We start from the raw sequence: 17,155 nt of genomic DNA, 5'->3' as shown, positions 1-17,155 counted from the left end.
GACATTCATCGGTCCTAGGAGAATTGGCAACCATGTCTGTGCACACTATATCTGAGAAACAAACGATATGATGAGGGTCGTAAACCGAAAATGGAAGACCAAACTCCCTCGCTCATGGGTTCCGTGCCCAAGTAGCCGTGCCCATACTGACGCTTGAGCCATTAATCATAACTAACCCATGCCTGGATCGTCTGGATGTTTCTCATCGCACGGTAATGCACGGAGTGCGGTATGTCATCTACAGGGATGCCCCAAGATCGAAAAAGCAAAGACCTGCCTTATATCAGTGTGCCGAGTTGTAGCCGCTACCTTCTGGTCTTTGAAGTAAAAGGAAAGAAGCAAGAGCTTCGAACCTCATCGAAAGACCTTTGCCCTCGATTGAAGATCTTCGGAACACCACAGGCTCAATCACGATCGATCTCAAGTGCTTCGCCGGTACCTAAAGAGCCAGCACGTGGCCAAGGTCAGCACTTCTGGTTGCTTTAACACCGTGCTACCAACACGGGCTCTAGGGGCTCCATCAAAGATACTCAAGAGACTACCCTAACTATTGTTTGATCCGGGACTCTGAACTCCGTATCCGTAGTCTGTTGTGGTATCTACCTGATGGACATACTGGCAGAGTCCGTCGCCCATTTTACACGCGGCGCCGGCCCATCCCGCCACGATTTCCAAATCTTTTACCAAGGTAACATCAAGGCATTTGCACTGATGTAGTATGGTGAACCAAAGCATCCTCAACACGGAATATTTCCGACGGTAGACTGGCGTTCATGTCCACTACTCAGCTTCAATGTTGGAGGATCAACAATGTAGTGAAAGTCATTAACATAGAAATAATATAGCCCTCACTCTTTGATAGTGCTGACTGTTCCTTCAGGCTGAGCATCAGGTTGCATAGTACAATACCAGGTAAGCAGACATGGAGCAGTAAACACAATTACATACAGTGAAAATCGAATGCCCAGCCCTCTGGCGGCCGTTCCTGGTCCACTAAGCAGGGGTTATGGAAACATGGGTTATGGAAACATCAAATCCAGTCGGGATATTTCCAGGGGTCTCAAGGTGGCATCGACATCACTCTGGGCTTTTTCTCTTCATCCTCTTGAAGGAGACAATTCCTCCATGTATCATCGTTAGATGACACGGTGCCTAGCGATAGTGTTCAGAACGTAAAAAAATCGAGAAGATTTCTCCCCATGACCCCTTTCTTACTGCTGAAAGACAGGCTGCCGCCTCAACAACATCTTTGATTGACACTTGCTCAGCTTCCTTACCTTACCTATTCAGATGCTACGATGTCCTCAGCAAGAAAACATCAGACCTTGAAATAAGGTAACAAAATAAACTCGGCAAAGGGTATCCTAAACTCGTCCTAAACTCATCCTAAGCTGACCGTAACTCATCACAAGTTTACCCAAGTCTTTCTATCATTTAGGATTAAGGTCCTAAAAAGTATTCTTTCCTCTCCTAGGATGTCCAGATGCCTCTCAACAAAATCAACTCTGCCTCCACTTCGGCCCTTGCTTTCTACCTCGGTCTTGCTCTTCATCCGTCTTGGTGCCCACGTTGTCCGTGAACCATGGATGCCTCAACGTCAGGGGGAACAGCCGTCAGGGTCTTAGCGTCTCCACGGAGTGCGTGCATGGCTCTATAATGCACGGTTCACCATGTGTCGACAGGGGCTCAAAGGAAGCCAAGGAGGAGAAGCATCGATGGCACCGAAAAGATAAGTCAATACAGGTCCACATATCGGGATTAGGTACTGTATGACTTTGTATATGTTATTAATGTTATTCTTTGTAGAATCAAGCGAAGTGTTGTTGATTTGCTTTACTGTCTAAAATGTATCGATGGCGGCAGCTCTGCGAGATTCATTTGGATTCGTAACTAAGGCATAATTAGCTTATCTTCTGAGATGAATTCCGGAGAAGAACTTCGGGTAAGTTGATCTTTCCCAAGTCTGCAAGAGGCTCTTTCATCTGTCAGTTTGGAGGTCAAGAAATGTATTCCATAGGAGATCCAAATTATTCTGATTTGCTTCTCACTTTAGATGCCGCCTCTTTGGTCAGTCCCTTGACGTAGATGGGATGAGTGCTTGGGTAACATATATCCAATCAATACGCCCTTCAAAGTCCACCAGTGAGGCCTATAGCATCGTACTTGGCCGAGCACTTTGACAAACCTATAGCTGAAGTCGTCGTATATTATCCATAGCTGCAGAGACCTTGTGTGAAGTCGGATAAGTGCTGTGTGATATTATACATTGATCTAAGTACCCCAAGCTACATGCAGATAGATCCATAAACTTCTGCACGTGTAGCCCAGTATCTCAGATGCTGTTGCGCGTCGACAGGCTATTAAGTGCCAGCTATGGTTCAGTGCCGTGTCGAGTCCCTGAGTATTTCCGGTCTGTCATTTACTGAACTACGATTCTCACAGCTTCTATTCAAGATCGATTTTGCAAATGCACTAATGGCGTGCCGTCGTCCCGTGCTTGACCTGGTCACTAGCCCAATCATCTATCTGCCCTGGTCCCAGTACCGCAAGGTCAGTTCATGCAGGCACTGTTGATAGTGAACTCAATTCTCATGTTTGAGCTTAGGATTCTTCAATTTACGCATACGTCTTACGAGACGTCCCCTGGGGAGTAAGAAAGATGGCCAAACATTTTTGTCGTTCATGATAAAGGCCCCCGAGTTTCTTGCTTCTCTTGGGCGTTGTCTATCAGCTATCGGCTGAATGAGACCTTGGCCAATTCGTGCTTTAATCCGGCTACTTTCACTCTGTCATCACAGGAACGGGTCTCTTGTCTGTCATCCTCTTGCTTAGCTGGCCAATCCAAATCCTGACTTTTGAAGAGATATAAGATGCAAGTTGATTTATCTGAATCCAAATAAGAAGCCGGGCCTTTTATAGGCAAGCTAGAATACCAGAGGAATCTATGGAACTGCAGGTAGCAAATAACGAGGCCAATCAATCTGCCTAATATCTTTGTTCTATGTTATTGGCTGGTTGTGAATGTAAGAATTCGTTCGGATCACATCATTGATAGCAGTCGATGTACCGCGCCTTGACTACCAACTTAGGTAACCACTTTGTTGGAATTGTCTTCTTCAGCGGTCTCAAAATTACAAGACATAAACTGTGCTCCACTTTGAGCTACACATGTTGCTGACACTTTGATTCTCTGCCAATGGCTGTTCCAAATCGTCAAGTTTGCTGGGGGTCAAGCGACGTCGGGGTTGAGCACAAGTTACAGGATGCTATAAACTTCATGACTCCAAACAGTTGTACCGATACCACCGCCTGTCCTGTGTGTATAGTTGTCTCGCGCTTTGCAATCGGCGGCTCACAACTCTCTTCTGCTAGTTTGGCTGAGTATATGTTGTGAGGAACGATTTCGCAATCTATCCGGTCAAGCGCAAGAAGTTAAGTTTTCGGCACACAAAGGGCACTCGCTCCAGTCTACCAAGGTCGAAACGGCAAGGAGACGGATTGTGAAGATGGGATTTCATATTCATGCGTCTGCCTACATGAATACAGGAGGGTGAGGCACTTGACAGATTATTCAGACATCTCGTTTTACACATCAGCCACCACCTAGACCTAACGCCGAGCATCCATGGTTATCTCCCCTATTCTTCTCAGCCCATCATAATTATGGCTGTGCCGGCCTAAATAATCTTGGTGTTATACTTCCGTACATTCGCTTCCATCTACTCTATAAGCCAAACACAAAGCACGCCCACCATGTTCTTCCTGCCATAAAAAAAAGTCACTAGAATGCGTCAGGAGTCTTTGGCGATGCCGTATTCATCGTTCCTCTGCTGTCCAGCCGTTGCCTGCTTGACTATGGCGAGCCCTTAATTCACCGCTGACCGTTTTGTTGGACCAGCTGGGATTCGTGTTAGCTGTTGACTTACTCGTTGGGTCTCCAAGATAACACTCTGAAGGACACTCACATCTTTATTCGGCCATCATCTCCCGCTGATGCGAGCATATACGAGTCGGTAGGATTCCACGCAACAGCATTGCAGCGGGGATGATGACCATGTAGGCGTTCGACTGCCGCACCCGTGTTTTTATGCCATATAACGATGTTGCCATCTTCACTACCACTTAGAACAAAACTCTCGTTGGCTCCACCAAACGAACATCGAATTAGATAGTCACCGCCTGTGTGACCGAAAAACTTCTGGACCGAGTTCCGCGTCAAGAGGTCAATGAGCTGAGCTTCACCGTCGCACTTATTGACAAGAAGATGACGCGAGTCTTGGCTGATGTTGACTGATGTCGGTCGGGCTTTAAGTTCCATATCAAACTCCAATTCTCGTGTAACAGCGTTATAGACGTGTATTGTCTGCTGATTGTCCACGGCCACGAGCCAGCGACCGTCTGGCGATCCACATAGGTCCTGGACTCTATGCTTTACCCCCCACTCGTACTGCTCACTCGTATCCAGGTTCAGAGTTCGAAGGCTGTAATTAGGATCTAGCGTTCCAACAACTAGTGACCGACTGTCCTGAGCCCAGACGCAGCCGCTCACAGGCTCCTCGAATTTGGGAAATTTCCTGATCAAAGTCCCGTCCTAAGCTCGCTGTTAGTGCTGCATTCGGGGATGAGAACAAGGATTTGGTGATAGCTCACACTCGTAGTCCACAATCTTGCGTGCCCGTCTCTCGAGCAGCAGAGAATCAGGGAATCGTCAGGGCTAAAAACGATGTTGCCGACACCGCCATCATGGCCGTCGAGAGACTCTAAAACTTTGAAGGTGCGTGTATCCCATATCATAACTTCTGGACTACTGCCGCACGCCGCTATCTTGGTTCCGTCATGGGAGAATTGTACTTGCCAAATCTCATCGCCCATACTCGAAAGCTCCAATGCGACCTCCGTTGGGAAGTTGCGTCTGTCACAAAAGTGGTCTGAGTAGAGCGAAGGCGATAACGCTTCAGTATGGTATAGACAGGTGTCGATCTGACTCTGCTTAACCTGCTCAAGAAGGACTGCCAGGCGGTTTTCAGGGAGCATGACCGACGGTGATATGCATTCTTCTCATGTCAGCACGGAACCAAACAATTCGACGGGATACGTACTTGATAACTCCGAGAGCAACAGCTTTCGAGATTCGCCATTCGCACCATCCCATTCAGCCTTTGCCATAAGATCCTCGACCGAACGACACATGAGTAGACCTGATAGGAAATGCAGTTTACCAGTGTCATGGGATAACGGTGTCAACTCGCTTCGAAGTACTATCAGGGCCTTACTTGTATCCTTCCGCTCCAGAAGCTCCAGAAACTTCTGCTGTCGTAACCAAAACCTCATGGCGTTGGGGTCAGCGCCAGGTGCCAATACAAGGCCGTTACCTGGGCCTTCAGTCTCCAACGAAGCGTCAGCAAGCAACTCTTCTGCCACGGGCCATGACCCGGTCAGAACAGCGGATCTGAAGCCGGCTACAGTTGGACTTTCCAATTCATACCCACTCTCTTGGCTCACATTATCTGCGGCAGTCCGATATCCCATGTCTGACAACGCTTGTATCAATAGTCGGGTTACCTCCTCGCGATCATGGCCAAAGTACTTTGAGGATTGTTCGTTGCCTCTAATGACCGAAGTGTTCTTATCTCGAGCTGAAGACCCGTTCATGGCAGTCTTGTTACCGTTTGTCACCCCTGAAAACACATCATTTGATCCATTAGATATTCCCAAAGGAGCACCATTATGGGGATCAAGAATGTCACTGCCACCCATGGTGACGTTCCCTCTTCGTCGCTTTGCTCTAGGCTCAGCGATAAGATTTCCGTCTGGCGTGTAAGATTGGCCGGTCGACGGTTCGAAACGGCGGTCAGGAGCCGGGGAGCGTTGACGTCGTCCGAGTATCCGAGCCGGTACTTGACCCGGAAGTCCTTCAAATCTGGCAGCCGAAGAATCTATATTCGCGATGCCAGTCTGTGTCTGATTCCGGTTTTGTCGATGGGGTTGGGGTGCGGTTGCGTTAGCCGGGGAGACGGCGGAGGAATGGGCGGAAGCAGTAGTGTTAGAAGAGTTCGAGAGAAGATGTGGCGTGTCTGGATCACTGGGAGTGGTGTCGTGTAGATTTGGGTGCGATGGCTCGCCGGAGGAGTCCAGGACGGCCTCTCCGCGGTTTCCTGCCGCGGTGGAATCTGGGGGTAGCTTGATTAGTAGAAAACTGGCCTCCGACCAGAAAAGGCAGTGCTCAGGCAAGATAACGAAACAACGAGAAGGCGAGCACGATGACAAAAGGCAGGATGAATGTGAAGAGTCGTGGTATTGTGATGTAAGGTTAGTAGTGTATGTAATGGATGGTGGTTGGAAGCGGGAGGTGGAGGTGGTGGCGCTTGATAGGTAAGGTAGGTCAGGTTAGCAGCTGTGGTCAGTTAGCAAGGTACCTAGGTAGGTGTGCATGTGACGAGGTGAGGATGCTGGAGGAAACCGCCGTCTTGGTCTCTTATAAATGAGTCGCTTGAGTAAGCCAGATACGACTCATGTCAATATTTATGAGTATCAACGAGATCATCAGAGCTATCATTATGGTGGTCTTGGTGACTACGTCCACAGTTATGGTGCTATGTGTTGAGGTATGGCAGAGCTCTCCTGTTGTCGCCGGTGCTAACTAATTAGGAGCCGTGAACACCCTTGAATGCTTCTCCTACAGCCAGCAAGCAGAGGTGTACAGCACACCTCCCCGGGTCTACCCCTGGAACAATCGGTCACTGTGGCTGACATTGAGTGGCATAAACATTGGGAATTATGGATCAGAGGGCGGAATGAGTGGAGGTTTGCGAGACGAGATAGCCTATTCAGCATTGCCTCTGTTTCCTACCTATTTTAATATCCCATCACTTTTGATAGTAATTTTCTTTCTTGTACCCCAAAGAATTAATTATATAGGCACGCATTCTCTTATTGACAGCCAACTCAAAGACCTCATGGAACTTCTCACCCATCCGTCAGTTAGCGTCTCGGCTTAAGACGCAGTGTCACCCCCACACCACTGCAGCCTTAGCTGATGACGTTCAAATCGTATCGTCACCGCAAATGAGAGATACTCCCGAGTCCTGGACTGCGCCTGGCTATGTGAAATCCCGGGGATGTCTTACAGTGTGCTTTCTTCAAGGGGGTGGATGACCAGAAACTTTTATGTTCTGACTGCTCCTCTGCTGCATTCTCTAATACAAAGTCTACCACCATGCTGACAGTCCCCGAGCAAGCTACTGCATCACTAACTACCTATCTATGTACCAGCTTACAATGGATCTCGTGCACAAGACGGACATCTTGTAGTTGTAGCTCTTCCACTACTTCTGTATTTCATGCACATGATCCCTCCTCTATACCCTGTTAGGGCCTCGAGATAACTCCTTTTTCTTTTCAAAATAACAAATTAGAATTGAGGCATGGCTGATTGGGTTTTTATCGCCGCCTGAAGATTGACATCAAAAGACAGAAACTGATTGTATGAACAGGGGTTTAATAGTACAAGTGTCCTTGAAGTACCTTAGACACCTGTAAAGCACCGACAAAATAGGATTGACAAAACAAATGAACCGCTCCTGGGTTTGACTGAATAGAATCAGACACATGTTAAACCCAAAGTCCATTTTGTTTCGCTTTTTGATGGAACTTTGATAAGTGAGATGAATAGGTACCTTGAATTTGAACATCTATACTGAGGGCCTATAAACAGGAGAAGCTTAGTACCTACCTACCATTGAAACCATGTTATGACAGTATCGTCATGGCGTCTCTTAGGTATGCCGCCTAAAGGAAGGCAACCATTTTTATCTTTTGGGCCATCACAGGCTGACGTGTTCATCAGGCTACAGAGTTCTGAGCTTCCATGTTGGCCAGAATGATATCCAGGGCCGTCACGTGCAGTATGATTGATGGAACGCTAAGCTTTTGGACCAGTTATGTAAGGCAATAAAAGCTGAGATTGGGAATTCCTGCGCCACACTGTTGTGGCACAATGTAAGGACGTAATGCGGCGCGCAATTCTTAGTGCCGTTAGGCTCGTGAACTCGCTGTCGTCCTGCGAGTTCCCTCCTTTATTCTAGCAACACCACCCATCACTTATATACAACGACCTTCAGACCCCGAACGCTGTTCATTCTCACGACTTGTACGCTTGAAAAGCTTACAGATCAACCAGGGCTGCTGTGGTGCCCTTTTCCAAGCTTGCGCAACGTTTCCTGCTATCTTTTGCCTCGACCGCTTTCCGTAGGTTAAATAAACCAGTAACCCTCCTCCCCCACCCATCGTTTTCAACTCGCTCGATTTTACGCATCGTTCAAGCGTACACAGTTTCAAGCTGGAAGAATCAACGAACATGAGCGGCACCCTTGCTTCGCAGGGCGGCATTTCGGATCCCGCCCTGATCCAGTTAGTCACGATGCCAACCCTCCAAATCTACCCTACCTCTAACTTCCATTGATAGACTTGTCAATAAGCTTCAGGATGTTTTCGCGACTGTCGGTGTCAACAACCCTATCGACTTGCCTCAGATCGCCGTGGTGGGAAGTCAGTCAAGTGGAAAGAGTTCAGTTTTGGAGAATATTGTCGGTCGAGACTTGTGAGTTTGCTGCATACCGCCTATGTTAGGTCGCCATCAGACTGACCGCCCCTCTTAGCCTGCCCCGAGGCTCTGGTATTGTAACCCGACGTCCCCTCGTTCTTCAACTCATCAACCGCGCGCCCCAGAGCAATGGAGTCAAGGCCGAGGAGGTTGATACCACCAACGATAAGCAGGCCAATGCCGATGAGTGGGGAGAGTTCCTTCATGCCCCTGGACAGAAGTTCTACGACTTCTCCAAGATTCGAGACGAGATCGAGAGAGAGACAGAAGCCAAGGTTGGACGAAATGCCGGCATCTCCCCCGCTCCCATCAACCTTCGTATCTACTCGCCCAACGTCCTCACTCTGACCCTGGTCGATTTGCCCGGCCTTACCAAGGTCCCAGTCGGAGACCAGCCCCGCGATATCGAACGACAGATCAGGGAGATGGTTCTTAAACATATTGGCAAGTCCAACGCCATCATACTTGCAGTCACTGCCGCCAACCAGGATTTGGCCAACTCGGACGGTCTCAAGCTGGCACGAGAGGTTGACCCTGAAGGTCAGAGGACGATCGGAGTCTTGACCAAGGTTGATCTGATGGATGAGGGAACCGATGTCATCGATATTCTGTCGAACCGTGTCATTCCTCTTCGGCTGGGCTACGTCCCCGTTGTGAATCGAGGCCAACGAGATATTGATAACCGAAAGGCCATCAACCAGGCGCTCGAGGCTGAGAAGAACTTTTTCGAAAACCATAAGGCTTACCGAAACAAGAGCTCATACTGTGGAACTCCTTATCTCGCGCGCAAACTTAATCTCATTCTCATGATGCACATCAAACAGACCCTGCCTGACATCAAGGCCCGCATCAGCAGTTCGCTTCAAAAGTACTCGGCTGAGCTGGAAAGCCTCGGCCCTTCTATGCTCGGCAATAGCGCCAACATCGTTCTGAATATTATCACCGAGTTCACCAATGAGTGGCGCACAGTTCTGGATGGTAACAACACTGAGCTGTCCAGCACTGAGCTTTCGGGAGGTGCTCGTATCAGCTTTGTCTTCCACGAGCTTTACTCGAATGGTGTCAAGGCCATTGACCCATTTGATGTTGTCAAGGATGTCGACATCCGTACCATCCTCTATAACTCTTCTGGATCTTCTCCAGCGCTCTTTGTTGGTACTACCGCCTTCGAATTGATTGTGAAACAGCAGATCAAGCGACTGGAAGATCCCAGCTTGAAGTGTGTTTCTCTAGTATACGATGAACTTGTTCGAATTTTGTCACAGCTTCTTGCCAAGCAGCTTTACCGCCGATACCCTCAACTGAAGGAAAAGATGCATGGCGTAGTAATTGCTTTTTTCAAGAAGGCTATGGAACCTACCAACAAGCTTGTCAGAGATTTGGTTGCTATGGAGTCATGCTATGTCAACACAGGCCACCCCGACTTTTTGAACGGTCACCGAGTAAGTTATTCGATCTTGAGCTTACTTGAAATGGCTCTAAACTGATATATCAGGCAATGGCAATGGTGAATGAGCGATACAACCCCAGCAAGCCTGTTCAGGTTGACCCCAAGACTGGCAAGCCACTTGCATCAACCCCCCGGGCTGCCAGCCCAACAGTCCCCGATGCCGATAGCGCCGGTAACTCGGGCTTTTTTGGTAGCTTCTTCGCGGCCAAGAACAAGAAAAAGGCCGCCGCTATGGAAGCTCCTCCACCCACTCTCAAGGCTTCTGGTACCCTGTCAGAACGCGAGAACATCGAGGTTGAGGTTATCAGTGCGTTTAGATGAATCGTTTGGCTTCTATGATATAATACTAATGATTGTACAGAGCTTCTCATCTCCTCTTACTATAATATTGTCAAGCGAACCATGATTGACATGGTCCCCAAGGCTGTCATGCTGAATCTTGTGCAGTAAGTGTTCCGCGGCCAGAGATTCCCTCAAGTTGTCTAATATCAGCTATAGGTTTACCAAGGACGAAATGCAACGAGAGCTCTTGGAGAACATGTACCGAACCGACACATTGGATGACCTTCTGAAAGAGAGTGACTTCACAATCCGACGGAGAAAAGAGTGCCAGCAGATGGTTGAGTCTCTCTCGAAGGCTAGTGAGATCGTCAGTCAAGTGCAGTGATGTGGCGATGGACAAAGACTCTTATCATGACTTCACTGCTCAGCATCGGGGTCAGACTGAGCCCTTTTGCAGCTTCTCCACCTACGAATCAAACGCCCCAGGGGGATAACTACCCAGCAGTCGTCTCCCGACCTCTTCTCATGACGTCCTGAGCATCAGTTTATTTATATTTTTCGATACCACATTTTTCAGGGGGAGGCCTAGAGTAGACTGCTTAATGACTTATTTGGGATGCATGGCTTGACCCTTGCGTGCGACAGGGTTTGCAGGCGTGGAATCGTCCTGGGGCGCTGTCGAGGAAGCGGGAGCAAATGGTGGTACTGTGTTGGCTGGACAGCTACTGGCTTGTGCTTCCTACCAAGCTTACTTGTTAGTTCTCGGTAAATTGTGTAGAGAGGTCCTGTTGTAGGTAGAATATATAATCATTGCCCTTCTGAGTGTGCATCCAACGCAACTCTCTCTCTTTGGTGCCTCTGCCCTAATACACAAGTTATCTGGTCTTTCTGTGATTGGCGCAAGCCAATGGTGCCTTGTATAAGATACGGCGCTCATACATAGTACATGTCACAGCTTGGAAAGCTCCTTGAGCACGAATCCTCCCCGCTCCAGTACATACTCGGTTCCGTTCTCCCATCCCAACCAGTTCCTCAAGACTTCTTCCCCCCCTGCTCCAGGCTTCAGCAGCTTCGCTCTATAGCCGTCTCCGGGCACACCTGGGCCTTGTCCAAACCGAGATGGGTCTGTACGCCCTACACCCTCTTTCACAGCAAGACACGGCGTCTCCCGCAAGGTCACCGCCGGTCTCTGGTCACCTTCCCGCTTGGGGTCGTCCTCTAGTTCGCTATACTCCAGCACTGGGGTGCAACACGCATCTGTGCCATCGAAGACTAGTTCCCACTGGGCACGAGTCTTACTTCGAAACTTATCTGCCAATAAATGCCGAAGCTCGGGCCAGCGATCTCTGTTGTGCTGATCTTCCTCCCACCCTTGACCAGCAATCTCGAGCCCGCGAAGAAGAACGGCAAAGAACTGCGGTTCAAGAGCTCCGACGGCGACATATTTGCCATCCGATGTCTCGTAAGTGTCGTAAAAGGGAGCACCTCCATCGAGCAAATTGTTTCCTCGGCCACTGTTGCCCACTATCGTCTTGAGCGCCATTCGAGGAAAAGTGGTCAGATATGAGCTTCCATCTACCATGTTTGCCTCGACAACTTGTCCGCGGCCAGAAGATTGTCTTGAGATGATAGCCATCAAGATACCTTCGAATAGCATTGCTCCTCCACCCGCAAAGTCGGCCAGAATGTTCCATGGCGGATGTGGCTTCTCGCCATCTCTGCCCAGCATTCCCAGTGTACCTGAAACGGCAAGATAGTTAATATCGTGGCCTGCCATTAGTGCATATTTTCCATCACGACGGAAGCCAGTCATGCGGCCATATATAAGACTTGGGTTAATACGGCACAGCTCATCCGGACCCAGAGACAGTTTCTCGAGTACGCCTGGACGAAAAGGGTCAATGAGGACATCGGCCTCGGCAACGAGGCGCCTTATAAGCGCAACACCCTGCTCTGATTTGAGATCCACGGATATGGAGGATTTATGCCGGGCTAGCATGTCTTCTGTAGGAGCAGATGCGTCGGGTCGAGCACGGTCTATGCGGAGAACCGAGGCACCTGCGTCAGCGAGCAACATGCCAGCATAAGGTCCTTCAAAGAGAATCGGTTCATCAACTTTGCTCTTTCATTTGTCTTTGGTGTACTCACCAGGAGCAAGACCAGCGAATTCTAGCACCTTGATGCCAGTCAAAGGAGGATGCTGCACCATGGTAGGCGATATTGAAGGTAAGATGAGATTAAGTATGCAGCAATAGGGTCAAACCAAGGCCTTCAATTACATCAAGTAAGGCTGAAGGAATCATATCTGACTTACAACTAGAACGAAGGGGATATATAAGATCCGATGCCTCAGGAGCTTTTACGGAGGTAACACTTCCCCGCGGTAACACCATCAACCGAGGTTCCACAAGTGAACAATCAGGAACCATAAATTTACCCAGACTAGACTACCTGGGAAACGCCGAAGCCATTCTGTCCCAGATCCTTGGCTACTTAATGTTACATGCCGAAGTGGGGACGGCTATGAATGAACTTCACTGGAAATACGTGAGATCTTGGATCGCATTGAAGCGCAGCACACGATACCAAAGAAATTTACACCACATTGAAAGAAACAGGGTCTCTTTACTAAACTACATAATGCCCCTCAAACTATCATTCAGTGAAATAGAATCATTGTCCAATGACAACGATTAAGATTTAAACGTTTTTGAAAGGATCAAGCTTATTCTCTTCTAAGGTAGATGCAAACAAGTTAACCAAACATATATCACAGCGCTCTCATTAACTTTGAATCAAAAGTATTTTGTTTCATTCCTCGTTCTATCGGGCTGGAAAGGAGAAAAAGTAAAAGGAAACAGGTGAAAAAAGCTATATAAGATCCAGGCCCACGTCTATCGTGAAGAAAAACAAAAGTAAACCCCGCCAACGCCCAACAGTATGCATGCCCTGATAGTAGCCAAGAATGAAACTCCTTTTCGTGCAGAAATAGGTCACATTGGACGAGATAATCATGATGACAAGATCAGAGAGCCTTGATGTGAGCCCAGCTCGGGTATTGCGGTCTCTCTGGTAGGTCTCTTATCTCGCTCCAGGCATCCTTAACTGTCCATTTAGAACCAATCACCCTGGTCGTGCATGGCCTCGGCAACCTTGATGAAGCCGGCGATGTTGCTACCAGCAATCAAGCTGGGAAGCTCACCCTCCTTGGCCTCAACGTACTTCTGAGCAGTCTCGAGACCGGCGACAAAGGCGTCCTTCATAATGGCCTTGAGGCGGTCATCAACCTCCTTCTCGGTCCACTGGATACGCTGGCTGTTCTGAGCCATCTCAAGGCCTGAAACAGCGACACCGCCACAGTTGGAGGCCTTGCCAGGGGCGTACCAGAGAGCATCAGCACCCTTCTCCTTGCGGTGGGCCTCGAAGACATCAATAGCCTCAGCAGTGCAGCCCATGTTGGAACCCTCAGCGACGATGAAGGCGCCAGCGTCAACAAGAGCCTGGGCCTCCTCCTTGCTGACCTCGTTCTGAGTAGCACTGGGGAGGGCAATGTCGACCTTGCCAACATGGACCCAAGGACGGGCACCTTCAATCCATGTGAACTGCCCATCGTGCTCGAAAGTGGTCAGGGCTTGGTGCTTGATCTTGAGGGCAGCAATGTTGTGAATTTGCTCGGGTGTGAAGGAAGAACCCTCCTTGGCGACGAGAGCACCCTTGGAGTCGGAAAGAGAGACAACGGAGCCACCGAGCTCGATGATCTTGAGAGCAGCGTATTGGGCGACGTTTCCGGAGCCGGAGAGAGCAACACGCTTGCCCTCGAAGGTGCCACGGTTGGCGTGCTTGAGCATGTACTCGACATAGTAGACGAGACCGTAACCAGTAGCCTCAGGTCGGATCAAGCTACCACCCCATGAAAGACCCTTTCCAGTGAGGACGCCCTCCCAACGGTTGCGAAGCTTGCGGTAGGCGCCAAAGAGGTAACCGATCTCTCGGCCGCCGACACCGATGTCACCAGCAGGGACATCAGTCTCAGCACCAATGTGCTTGGACAGCTCAGTCATGAAAGCCTGGCAAAATCGTCGAATCTCGGCATCAGACTTGCCCTTCGGGTCGAAGTCGGCACCACCCTTACCACCACCCATGTTGACTAGAACAATGTTAGCGAGTCTGGTTTATTCACTTGTGCCAATTCCATCGCCCCGCAATATGCAGGGACCAGACAAGCGCGGCGATGAGGTCACTTACGGCCAGTCAGGGCATTCTTGAAGATTTGCTCGAATCCAAGGAACTTGAGAATGGACAGGTTGACGCTGGGGTGGAATCGAAGACCGCCCTTGTAGGGGCCAAGGGCACCGTTGAACTGGACGCGGTAACCGCGGTTGACCTGGAGGTTACCCTTATCGTCATTCCAGACGACACGGAACTGGATGACACGCTCAGGGATGGCGGCCACAGCAAGGGCAGTACGATACTCGGGGTGCTCGTTGAAGAGGGAGCTGTTCTCGAGGGCAGAGGCGAGCTCTAGAGATTGCAAGTTAGGGTTTATGTTCTCATTAATGCACATAATAGGTTACCTACCACCATAAGCCTGCTCGAACTCTGGCTCTTGGGGAAGGTGAGACATGGTGTTGAGCTGCATTTGGGATGTTTGTATCGAAAGTGGTGATTGAGAAATAGATTCCTCCTAGGAGCAAGATTGCGAAGAGGTTCGATACACTTTTCGAGACGTGTGAATGTGAGATAAGGAGGGAGGGAAAGCGTCTTGAAAGGCGACGGGAGGGCGAGGTTTATATGGTTATCGAGGACTGCAAAAGAATGGTAAGAGATGGTCGCTTGGCTCGCTCCATCACTCTTTCCGTCATGGCATCGAGGTCCGCGTCCGCATCCGATACAAGACCGATGCCAGGACGGGATGCATTAGGCACTACATGAGCTCAGCTTAGCACGCACGGCACGGCACACAAACATGCGACAATTGCAAAGTACCTTGTCTTCCGTGTTCAGAGATAAAGGACGGGAGTCAGAAAAAAGCTCACTCGATAGGCAATCGCGTTGCCATTATCCCATCTAATCGAGTGACAAGACACACCCTAATCTCTGTCGTTCCCGATAAACCCCAGTCTAGCGTTACACCCCACATCGACATCGACAAGGAGCCTCATCACACACCCTTGGGGGGGTTCCAATTTTCCCCATGATGTCTGGTCGTCTGGAGTTGGGTGGTGGTCTTGCAAGTTGAGGAATTGGTATGCGGGAGACATAGACGAAACACATGTTATCGTTTCCATCTGCCATCCAAGGTAATAGGAGCTTTCAAATAACCACATGAGATTCATGCCTCACCTTAGCAACTTACATGTGAGAGAGAGCACTAATCTATTACTACTACACCAGGGTCTTTACAGCTGCCGTGAGTTAGCTCCTCCGTACAAACTCCGTTTCTTCCCCACCATCTGGCCAATGGATCTCGGTCTCTCATATGTCGCGCGCATACGGGTACCTTATTAGCCTCCCAGTCTCATGGGCACCTCCGATATTCGCTCGTTCACTCCGGCAATGTAGGTCCTGGCTGCCGTCGTACCATGCCCTCTGTAGTAAAGATCAAAGGCGCCATGTTTTCAGCCATTCATTATTCATGATACCGTTCCTATTAGCCAACGCCCATTATTCCAATCCATTATCAGATCCCCTCCATTCGTTCTATACAGCTCTTCACCTCCACGCTTGCCTCCGTCGCTCTGAGGCTTGCGTGGTGGGGGTACTACTACTGTAGATTGCATGCACATCTTATCTTGGCTTGCGTGAAGTCATCATCGACGTTTATCCGTTCATCAATGCCTTTTATTCATCATTGTAATTCATACTCAGCGCCAAACTGAGCTGGCCTGACTGTTGCACTACTCTCAGTATATCCCCAGGTAAGCATGGACCTTCTCAGCTAACAAATAACCCCACACGACATATAATCACGGTAGGTCCCTTGCTGCATCCCACGCTCAAAGGACGACTCCAGGATATTTTTTGTTTGCGAGGTGATCTGTGTGTCTAGCGGAATGAGAAAAAAAGTGCCTCATCCCCAAGCCCACCACACTGCTAATTAATTAACCTAAATATTAACATTAAAAAGTCCTGTGTCGCGTGTGTGTAGATGCATCAGCCAGGCCAGGTTCCCGGGACTTTAGCCTGACCAAGCGCGTCAAATCCATCAATCCATTACCAATTCCCAAGCCAAACTTCTTCTTTATATCTAGAAAAGGAAATATATTTTGCCTTCTATCGAATCAGCGACAACTCAGAATGCGGGAATAGCTCATACCGTTGCATCTTACCCTTGTCCCGTCACCGGCGTCTTCCTCCGACCCAGCCAACATGGAAATACAGCATGCGCCGGGATAATTATCCTTGTCCTCTTGTTCAGTTATTGTCAGTGATATTCGCGGTGGCCCCATTGACGCGCAGCACATATCGACACTCCCTGGACCCTGAACTGTAACTGTTACATACCTATCCGTACCTACCTAGTCTCTATATTATCAAGACCTTCTTATTGGCCGCCTTGTCATCTTGTTTGAAGAATGAATTGACATCAACTCTTGCTACGACCAATGGCGCTCTTGATAAACCAATGTTGGAAAAATATCTATCAAATCACAACATAAGCAGCCCCAGACCATCATACGTTGCCGAAATCCTTTCCGAACGCAATAACTACTGGCACTCTACAATTCACTCAGTGGCGGGGATACTGGGATAAAATAATCTGGGGGAGCCTGTCCTGTCACAGCATTCTCTAATTCATCAGTGAAGCGCCTGTCAAATTG

At 49.1% G+C, this 17,155-nt stretch overlaps 4 protein-coding genes across 4 annotated transcripts; 1 reads left to right on the top strand and 3 right to left on the bottom strand.

Moving 5' to 3' along the window:
- Positions 1 to 3,816: 3,816 nt before the first annotated feature.
- Positions 3,817 to 5,757, bottom strand: FTJAE_534 (WD40 repeat-containing protein; the record flags this gene model as incomplete). Its single annotated transcript, XM_037351836.1, has 4 exons — positions 3,817 to 3,898; positions 3,966 to 4,591; positions 4,651 to 5,054; positions 5,100 to 5,757. 4 exons carry the CDS (start codon positions 5,755 to 5,757, stop codon positions 3,817 to 3,819), a joined length of 1,770 nt encoding a protein of 589 aa, XP_037212328.1.
- A 2,599-nt stretch (positions 5,758 to 8,356) lies between these two features.
- On the top strand, positions 8,357 to 10,719 carry FTJAE_533 (vacuolar sorting 1; the record flags this gene model as incomplete). The annotated part of the gene is made up of 6 exons (XM_037351825.1): positions 8,357 to 8,409; positions 8,465 to 8,599; positions 8,658 to 10,044; positions 10,098 to 10,359; positions 10,414 to 10,498; positions 10,551 to 10,719. 6 exons carry the CDS (start codon positions 8,357 to 8,359, stop codon positions 10,717 to 10,719), a joined length of 2,091 nt encoding a protein of 696 aa, XP_037212327.1.
- Positions 10,720 to 11,283: 564 nt separating this feature from the next.
- Positions 11,284 to 12,543, bottom strand: FTJAE_532 (alpha-methylacyl racemase; the record flags this gene model as incomplete). Its single annotated transcript, XM_037351814.1, has 2 exons — positions 11,284 to 12,425; positions 12,483 to 12,543. The coding sequence occupies 2 exons, from the start codon at positions 12,541 to 12,543 to the stop codon at positions 11,284 to 11,286; spliced, it is 1,203 nt and encodes a 400-aa protein (XP_037212326.1).
- Positions 12,544 to 13,447: 904 nt separating this feature from the next.
- On the bottom strand, positions 13,448 to 14,958 carry FTJAE_531 (NADP-specific glutamate dehydrogenase; the record flags this gene model as incomplete). Its single annotated transcript, XM_037351803.1, has 3 exons — positions 13,448 to 14,481; positions 14,580 to 14,855; positions 14,913 to 14,958. The coding sequence occupies 3 exons, from the start codon at positions 14,956 to 14,958 to the stop codon at positions 13,448 to 13,450; spliced, it is 1,356 nt and encodes a 451-aa protein (XP_037212325.1).
- Between the last annotated feature and the right edge of the window lie 2,197 nt (positions 14,959 to 17,155).

This window comes from Fusarium tjaetaba, assembly GCF_013396195.1.
Source record: "Fusarium tjaetaba strain NRRL 66243 chromosome Unknown NRRL66243_c0000014, whole genome shotgun sequence".
In the NCBI taxonomy this organism is placed as follows: domain Eukaryota; kingdom Fungi; phylum Ascomycota; class Sordariomycetes; order Hypocreales; family Nectriaceae; genus Fusarium; species Fusarium tjaetaba.
The sequence above is the reverse complement of the archived record's forward strand: the minus strand, read 5'-3'. Positions and strand labels throughout refer to the sequence as shown.